The 10,000-nt window shown below is 43.5% G+C and overlaps 1 protein-coding gene across 1 annotated transcript in view; it reads left to right on the plus strand.

The window, feature by feature from the left end:
- LOC311244137 (uncharacterized protein) overlaps window positions 1–1,945 on the plus strand; it is a gene marked incomplete at both ends in the record, with an annotated part of 181,694 nt that extends 179,749 nt beyond the window's left edge. The window contains 2 exons of the mRNA XM_084333545.1: window positions 1,300–1,503; window positions 1,904–1,945. Coding sequence (XP_084189671.1) covers window positions 1,300–1,503; window positions 1,904–1,945 — 246 coding nt within the window. The remainder of the gene's footprint in view (window positions 1–1,299; window positions 1,504–1,903) is intronic.
- Between the last annotated feature and the right edge of the window lie 8,055 nt (window positions 1,946–10,000).

The following is a 10,000-nucleotide window of genomic DNA, read 5'->3' on the forward strand; positions in this document are numbered from 1 at the left end:
TCCTTTTATGAGTATGTCTTTGACTCCGCATCGCAGAGTGCCGCCGCTGGCTGACGCAGAAACACATGTCGAGAGACACCAGGAGAGATAATCTGCCTTGTTCTGCCAGCGGGTCTCAGCGGCTGAGAGTGAGGCATTGAAATACAGCACGGTTTGACAATTCCCCCTGGTCTCGGGACATTGACCAACGTCTGCTATCACAGCCAAAAACACTTGTCAAATATAGTATTGTTTTTCAAAAATACACAGCAAATTGGGTCCGTTGAAGTTGGCCATGCTGTTTGGGGGCCATTATGGGCCATGTAATACATTCATAGTGTGCAGTTCCATAGTATTCATAGGCATGTTAGACCTTTCCTTTAGCAACGAGAGTGGGCTTCTTCATTGGGCGCTTATCCTTATCACTAGGGCACAATGATGCCAACCTGCTCATCGGGAGCAGTTAGGGTCTTGCTCGAGGACACTTCGACGCGCTGCCCCGGGAGGAGCCGGAATCGAACCGGAAACCCTTCTGAGTACCAGACAACCGCTCTCCCTCCTGAGCCACTGTTGCCCCCTTATTAAGGAAGCTAAATACGATTGTATTTGAAAATAAGGACCGTGTCGTCTCAGCCACGTACGGTTATGAGGAATAATGATGTGATTCATGGTTTGAGTCTGATCAGTCGTCAACCCTCATACTCAACCCTTAAATGATGTGTTTACTCTACCTACCTATGCAATACACCGTCATCCTTTCAAATGATCCAAAATCATCATCTGTGCATCTTTAACACTGTGATTGTTACAACACTTTATTTGAGAAAATTCAAATTGTAAATCCGGATTTGTTTTGGCAGTCTGAGAGTTGTATGTTGAGTTGTTTTTTTGTGGAGGACATCTTCGGTTTTGCAGGATTTTTGGAGAAAGCATGGCACTTGAGACAAAACACACTGTATCCTATATAATTGTATTTGAATTCCTTTTGTTTCTTTGTTTATATACATTGCGTACAGCTTTTTGTTATATTACGTTTTATTGTATTTTCTTGTTCTTGTGGCCATCTTGGTCTATATGTCATTTGTCAAGTAATTGGTCAAGTATATTATTATATACTTATTGTTATGTGTCTTGTAAGCCCATATGGGCTGGGCATACACCTGTATGTAGACACGGAAATAAAAAAACATCAAATCAAATCAAATCATATCATATGACAACGTTGCCGTCTGACCCCTTTGCTGTTCCCCCCCCCCCCCCCCCCCTCTCTCTCTCTCTCTCTCTCTCTCTCTCTGCTTCTCCCCCTCTTTTTCCACGCAGGAGCGGGTGATCGAGAGCCTCCGGGAGCAGAAGGAGCAGAAGGAGCGCGAGGAGCGCGTTCGGCAGGAGGAGCTGGAGATGACGAGGAAGGAGAACCGGGAGCTGAGGGACAGGCTGCTGCAGCCCCACAGCCTCCCCCAGAGCCAGGCCACCAACCCTGGCCAAGCCCCCGGCCAGAGGCCTGCTGGAGAGGTGCCTTCTGGGGTCAGGGGATGGGAAAAGAGACAGAGTGTGTGGGGGGGGGGTCAAGGGTTAAGGGAGGACGGACAAGGAGTCAAATATACACTGTGATCTTTTTTATAGAACAGAATAGAAATGGGGATTAAAGTAATAAGATACAAAGTGTGTGTATGCATTTACACGTATGTACAAACACACACACACACGCACGCACGCACGCACGCACGCACGCACGCACGCACGCACGCACGCACGCACGCACGCACGCACGCACGCACGCACACACACACACACGCGCGCGCGCACGCGCGGCCTCATGATTGGCGGTCTGGCATGACAGAGTGTGTACACTCATCAATATCTCATCTCCATCCAGATCATAACCGCCTCCCAAACACTGTCGCTCTTGTTCTCTTCTCTAAAGTCGAGGCCCGACTCCAAAACCTCCAATCCACCGACACCATAAAACCAAATAACAAAGCACGCCTTTCACAGATCCTTTTACGGTGCAGAGTGTGCACCTCAAAACTAGCATTATCACACTTAACACACATAATATATTTTTTTTACTGTACAAAAAGAATTAGAAGAATTTTGTTTTACAGCCACTGTGCAGCAGTTGTAATGGACTGCCTGCACCCTGTGTTTACATGGCTAACATCCACAGTAAAAGTAATTCCCCCCCTCTCTCTCTCTCTCTCTCTCTCCTCTCTCTCTCTCTCTCTCTCTCTCTCTCTCTCTCTCTCTCTCTCTCTCTCTCTCTCTCTCTCTCTCTCTCTCTCTCTCTCTCTCTCTCTCTCTCTCTCTCTCTCTCTCTCTCTCTCTCTCTCTCTCTCTTAACTCCCTATGTGGATCCACTGTATTCTCAAGTAACTCCCCGAACAAAAGTGCCTGCCCACATTACTTTGTTCTCTGTGATAAATGGGTGAATTAAGAGCGAAAGATTTATGGATGTAGAAGATCCCCCATCCCCATTCCGGTTGCAAGACGGAGGCCTATCTCTCTCTCTCTCTCTCTCTCCTCTCCTCCTCCTCTCTCTCTCCTCTCTCTCTCTCTCTCTCTCTCTCTCTCTCTCTCTCTCTCTCTCTCTCTCTCTCTCTCTCTCTCTCCCTCTCTCTTTCTCTCTCTTCCAGCCATACAAGCCAGGACAGACTCTCTCGCCCTGCCATAATTTATGAGAATGTTTTCTTTTCGACTCGTTAAAAAAGCGTACACACATCTCATTCCTCTGAAATGATATCTTGTTGAATGTGGCCAACGAGGCGCTACTTGAAAGGGACGGCGGCACTCCATGGCTCTTTGTAGTGAGCGGATCCACCCTCTGTCAGAAGTGGTGCCTCCGTCGTGTTGCTCTGAAGCAATCAGACCCCATTATGGAACCTTAAAAGGGATTCTTCAAAAAGTACAGCTAATGTTTGTTTGTTTATGTGAGTGTTTATGTACGTGTTTGTGGCTGTATGTGTCTGTGCATGCATGCATGCATATGCTGCCGTGGATATGCCATGTGTGTGTATGTATGCATGTATGTACTGTATTGTGACCAGTGATGCCACAGATTACTTGTAAAAGTAATCTGATTACTGATTACTCCTTTAAAAAGTAATCTAGTTACTTTACTGATTACTTGATTATCAGAGTAACCTAGTTACTTCGAAAGTAACTAGGTTACGAAGTCGTCGTCGTCCCCCCTGCTGCTGCCACAACATAAGAATGACACGTTTTTTTTAAACGCTTTATTGAAAGTGCATACATTGTTTTTAACTTGTTTCTCTGCACAAAAACGTAAATAGTTAAACTAGTGCTTCAGCTTCTGTACCATCAAGTATGGTAAAGCAACAGTCTCTGATGCTCACAGCATTAGAGCAGCCAGACAGTGGTTTTACAAAACCAGTGTATAACACCTAACAAATGCAGGCTGAACTATTCAATTATATCAACTGTAACTATTAAATTGTTTTTATAAATGTCTTTCTATAAACATACAATCAGTCTCTCTTTAACATGTAAATTAACTGTAAATCTGGAAAATAAGAGCTTTTGCTCTGCCACCATCACATATACATTAATCAAAAGGGAAAGCAACAATCTCTCCTGACTGTTGAGCAGCAACGAGTGGTTTCACAAAACAAAAACGGTGAATAACACCACATGTAGGCTAAAAATGTCTATGAACATTCAATCAGTCTCTCTTGTCTTTAAACTGTAAATGGACAGCTTTTGGCAAATAAGAGCTTTTGCTCTGCCACCATCATATATATGAATCAAAAGGGAAAGCAAAAATATTTTTGTTTAGCAGCAACAAGTACACAGTAAATTTTGCAGAGTAAATTTTACTCAAACTGAGTAAATTTTACTCAAAAATTTACTCAGTTTTGAGTAAAATGTACTAATAGGCAATGTTCTCTCTAATTTTTTTTCGGTCTGAGCAAACACTCAAACCTCCTGAGCAGACATCAGCAACTACTGAGCAACATACGTCACCTGCCGATTAACCGGTTAGTTGATAAGCGGCGGTTTGTAAAAAATCTGAGAATCTTAATTTCCCTCAATGGCTAACATAAAAATATATACATTTTGCTGATACACAGAGAAATAATACAAAAAGGCATATTATATTCCTTAATCAAATATTTATTTGACCATTGATTGACGATACAGAGCAAAGTCCTTACTTTGGCGGCAACGGTGTGAGTCGCGTCACTAACTTTTGTCTTTTTAGGAGGCTGACTCGTCATTATTTTATTAAGTGAATTATAATGCGACTTCAAGGGTGACCATATTGTGATTTTTTTTTAAAGAGGACACTGCCTTCAGCCTCAAGATACTTAATGATACTCAAAGTTTACTCAAAGATGCCTTATCATTATAATATATTTAAAGTATGCCTTCTCTGTATGGATATAAAATTATTGTTTATATTATTTTATATAACAAAATAATATCTCTCTATAACCAAAGTTACTCAACATGCTGTATTATGCCTAAAGTAATCTATCTGACAAATCTCAAGAAAATAACTAAATCAACCTATGACAAAATAATATATATTTTCAAGTCTTACTGGACAAAATAAACAACAAGAAAAATATGAAGTAATGTTCTAAATAATACCTCTTCTGTATGAGAAAATCCATCTTAAAAAATATATCTTTGTATCTTTTCAATGTAATGTAAATTATAAAACAGTAACCTCACAAAGATACTAATTTAAAAGTGCACTATATGCAGTGTTATGGTTTGTAACCGACCCCAATCGCACAACACAAGACAGGTATGAGAGTAAGCCAAAACAGGGCATTTATTTATTACATAACAAAAAGCGGCACAGTCCCTTTAAGGGAAAACACAAAAACACAAGAGTCAAGGAAATATGGAAAATGCGGCACTGTGCCTTTAAGAGGCGAACAGGCTAAGGGACTAAGGCTAAGGACCAGGGCTAAGTGTCAGGGCCAGGAACAGGGGCACTGGAGAGGGGGACAGGGACAGAGGCCCGGAGAGGCGGGCTGGAGACAGGGACAGAGAACAGGGTTAAGGCCTTGGACAGGGCGAGAGCCAGAGCTGCTTACAGGGATGAGGACAGGGTTCCGACGGCGGAGGCCTGGCACGGGAACAGGGGCCCGACGGCGGAGGCCTGGCACGGGGACAGGGTCCCGACGGCGGAGGCCTGGCACGGGGATCCTCCTCCTCCTCTTCGGATGCTGCAGACGGGCAGCGCAGAACAAAGGGGGTCCCAGGGGACCGGGATGGGAACACGCCGTCCTCCCATGGAATACTAGGGAGCGACGACGAGCCTGGGTCCAAGGGGAACGGGATGGGCACACGCCGTCCTCCCGTGGAATACTAGGGAGCGACGACGAGCCTCACCCCAGGAACGAGGATCACGAAGAGACGCCTTCCTCCCGTGGAATCGGGAGCGATGACGAGCCGGCTTGACGTCTGGAGTGGGAACACTGGAAAACCTCCCGTAGAGAATTAGAGAGCGAAGACGGTGTCCCACTCCAGGCAAACGGCGACAGGTGGAGATGGCTGGCACGTCGTCTCACGCCGGAGACGCGGCAGGTGATGGTAACGTACAGGATGGTAACGTACAGAACTCCATGAACACAGAGTGAACACAGATACAGAGTCCAGAACACAGAACGACCCGACAAGGACTGGAGGGGAGTCTGCAACCTATGTACTCTCCCGAGGTGATTGCAAACTCCCAACAGGTGCGTGAAGGTAGAGGATCAAGGATGTACAAGGGTGGGGGCTGGTGAAGAGTAGAGGAGAGTAAATCATCGCAAGGGTGGGGGCTGTTGAGGAGAGTAGACAGGGAAAACACAGGAAAAAGGTCCAGGGACAGGCGAATCCTCACATGCAGTTTCAGATTTGTTGCAATTAGTGTACTAAACTAATTTATTACACACATAATCCTTAGAATGATTGTATCATAACAAGCATCTTATCAAACCAAAACATCATTTTGAGGCATCAAAATAGTTTTCAATTATTGTCTTTCTCTCTCTGTATAGCTGCATTCTTCAATCAATTCGGTCAACTTTGCCATCAAACTCTCGCCTCGCACAGCTTTGTTTGTAATGTTTTTCTGTGTCCATGTGAGCTTTGAGATCGCCACCACTTTTATTAGACACAGAAACATATGGTCAAGCTTTGCACACGTTGCACTCCGCTTCCAATTAGTCTCGACCGGGATGATAAATTGGGAATTTTCTCTGCAGTTCATCTGTAATGTACATTTTCGCGTTTCCATTGTGAGTCAGGGATGCTGGTCAGATCTGTCCACTTCCTCATCTGTTCTGTGTGTCTGTGTGAGAGCGCAGTAGCGCCGCCCACAAGGCACTGAAAGCGAGGCTTCTCTTGGAACGTCACACGCAACAGGTTACCGTAGTATTCGGTGCAACGCGCCAGTCAATTTAATTACATGCATATTTTACACAAACGCTTCTGTGCGCGACAGATTTCAGATGTGCGCGGGAGCGTCTTGCCATGTGCGCGCGCGCACGGGCGCAGCTTAGGGGGAACATTGCTAATAGGGCAGGTAGGCCTATCGATAGATCTATAGATTTCACAAAAGATAAATGGTCAATAACACCACATGTAGGCTGATATGTACCCTACCTTTGAGGCCTATCCTATTCAGATATGGTTCTAATGTTCCTAGTGAAACAGGGGAGAGGGGTGAGTAAACCAGTGATTATATCTCAGTAACAGAATCTTCTCAAACCTCTTGTCAGAAAGTCTGTTCCTTCTAGGCGTGAGCACCAACCCTCCCAGACTAAAAAGACGCTCCACAGGAGCACTCGATGGGGTTGGAGTGTTATACTTCAAGAAAATGTTCTTTATGTTTGAATTAGGGCTGTCCCCGACTAAGGATTTGGATGGTCGACTAGGATTGGCCAAAATTTGCCGTTAGTCCATATGATGCATGGATGTTTTCAATTTCTGCACCAATAATATCAAAGGTGTGTCTACCACGGATTCTCCGACATGCCAATGCTGCCTTGTTGCGCTGTAGTGTTGCTCTGCTGATCCAGTGACAGGTCACCCCCATATAACTACGGTTATTAGCAGTCCAAATATCGGCTGTGGTTGATACATGGTCAACCTCGTCTAGCACGGCCTTCAGGTTCTTCTCCATCTCCGCATATTCCGTATCCAAGTAAGAGGAGAGTGACGTTCTTCGGGGCAGCTCAGCACTAGCACTACAAGGGATCTTATCTATTATGGCATGGAAAGAGGGCGAGTCAACAGTGTTCAGAGGTAACATTTCTTCTACAACATATCTCCCGACCATTCTCTTTAGCTCTCGCTCACTTACGGGTGTTTTTTTTAAATTGAAATCCAGCTTTTGCTGTTTGGCTGGTGGACCTCCGATTTCGTTTTTATTTTCTATCAGTTTGGTCGCGCTGTGCTGTGATTCCAGATGCTTTCTTAAATTGGATGTGCTGTTTTTAGCGGTAGACAGTATTTTGCTTCCTCCGCATAGGGTGCAACGCATGTGAATGTTTTTTTCACCCGGCTTAGCTGACACAAACGTGAAGTAGTGACTGAACTTCCAGTGCAAGAAAGCGTTACCAGTGTGAGCATCTTCCTGCGCCATTGTAGCTCGCTATGTTTTGGTCAGCCTGATAATAATAACAGCCACCGCCCACCAGCATGGTACAACACGTGAGGTTGCATGCTCAGACACACTTTGAAAATGTGACATGTGACGTCACTCCCAATGCAAGAAAAACAGCTCAAAATGTATTTTTGACTGTCGAAAACTAAAGAAAATACTGCATTCCGCCTGCATTATGATGAGATAGTAATGAAATAGTAACGCACAGCCACTTGGACAAGTAACTGCAATCAGATTACTGGCTTGTAAAGATTAACGCGTTAGATGACTATTTTCGGGAAACAGTAATCAGATATATATATATATATATATATATAATGTATTTATTTTTTTACCAATGTTGTTCAGCTACCTGATTATGGCAAAATACATGATTATGGCTAAACCTAACTTACATAATATTAATAATCACTATTATGGGTCCATAAAACATTTATTCAGCACTTTTGAATGCATACAATAATTCCAGACTGACTGCTGAAAGATTGTACAATTTAAACATTTTCTCTTTGCATACAACAAAATGTGCATTAAAGTCAAGTGCATTTAATTTTCTCTGTAGGATAACTACAACAAAGTGCATTCAGAACAAAGTGCATTCAGAACAAAGCCAAGGTGCTTTAAAACTGCATAAAGATCTAGGCCATTAGATAATAGAAAATAATATCTCTTTTCAAGTCTTACTGGACTAAATTAGGTTTGAGTTTTGAGCTTCCTAGTTGCCGTAGTTGATGATGTCACACTAGGATATCAACACAGGTTTGGAAGCTGGAGGAGCTTGATGGATGAACTGAAGCAATATAAAGAAACTAATAGCCAATAAATGTTAAGTTATCTTTGAACCTCTGTTGTCAAGCCTCGTCAATATAACCTCTCCTTCAAACTACCTCTCACCTCACAAACTCAGTATCTCACACTCTATCCACGAACTCTGCTCCTTCCTCACCTCCACTCAACTCGTATCTGTCTCTCCTAGGTCTTTATGCTATGTGTGTCTTGTGTGTGTGTGTGGGATGTGGGTGATCACGTGGTGCACAGGTGTATTCCATCAGTCGTAATCAACTCCTCAATTAACTCTCATCTGCCCGTGACAATAGTATGTACACTACCGTTAAAAAGTTTGGGGTCACCCAGACAATTTCGTGTTTTCCATGAAAACTCACACTTTTATTTATCAAATGAGTTGCAAAATGAATAGAAAATATAGTCAACACATTGACATGGTTAGAAATAATAATTTTTATTTTGAAATAATAATTTTGTCCTTCATCATCATTAGGTGGCTTCTTCGTTCCGAAGGTTGCCTATCACTCTCCAACCCATTCTGTCCCCACTTCTTCTCTCCAACTCCGTGACTCCGCCTCTCACTCCGCTCCAATCACAGACGTCGTCTACCCAGCCTCTTCTTGGTCTTCCACTTCCTCTCTTTCCATCCACCTTCCCCATCACCACCTTCTTGAACATCTCCCCGCTGGATCCTCTCAGAACATGCCTGCACAACTCCATCTTTCTCTTTTTCAACCTCTCCAGCAGCTGTCCTCCTTGCATATCCGCTCTTCTCAGTACCTCCTCATTCTTGATCTTATCCTTCCATGTTATCTTCAGCATCTTCCTCAGCGTCCACATTTCAAAAGAGTCTATCATCCTCTTTGCCTCTTCATTCAGCGTCCATGCTTCTGCTCTGTATGAAAAGACTGACATAACATACGTTTCCAAAATCCTGGTCTTCGTTTTCCAACTCATGTTTCTTCTCACTAATTCTTTATGGTTCCAGAATGCGCCCTTTGCAATTCCGGTTCTTCTCTTAATGTCCATGTTAGCTCTTCCACCTTCACTGATCCAGCTTCCAAGGTACATGTACTCCTTCACTTGTTCAAGTTTTTCTCCATCCACCTGTATTTTACAAACAGTTCTTGGTGTTTTTTCAATGATCATTACTTTAGTTGTCTTTGTGTTTAGCGACATTCCATAGTTTTTGCATTCGACATTCAGCTTATTCATCATGTCCTGTAGATCTTCTTGACAGTTACAGACTATAGCAGTGGCATCCGCATATCTTATATTGGTGATGTTCTCTTCGCCAAGTTTTAGTCCTTTCCCTTCTCTCAGACCTTTTTTCATCAGTGATTCACTGTACATATTAAAGAGTACAGGGGACAATATGCATCCTTGTCTTACACCCTTCTCCACCGGGAAGTCTCTTGATTTCTCCTTTCCTATTCTAACATTAGCCTTCTGCCTCCAGTATAAGTTGGCAATTATTCTTCGGTCAGAAACTGGTATTTTGAATTCTTCCATTGTTCTCATCAATGTTGTATGTTCAACTCTGTCGAAAGCCTTCGTGAAATCGATGAAGCAAATATACAGCTTCTTCTGTTGGTCTATCGATTTTTCACC

This window comes from Notolepis coatsorum, assembly GCF_963971535.1.
Source record: "Notolepis coatsorum genome assembly, chromosome: 17".
In the NCBI taxonomy this organism is placed as follows: Eukaryota; Metazoa; Chordata; class Actinopteri; order Aulopiformes; family Paralepididae; genus Notolepis; species Notolepis coatsorum.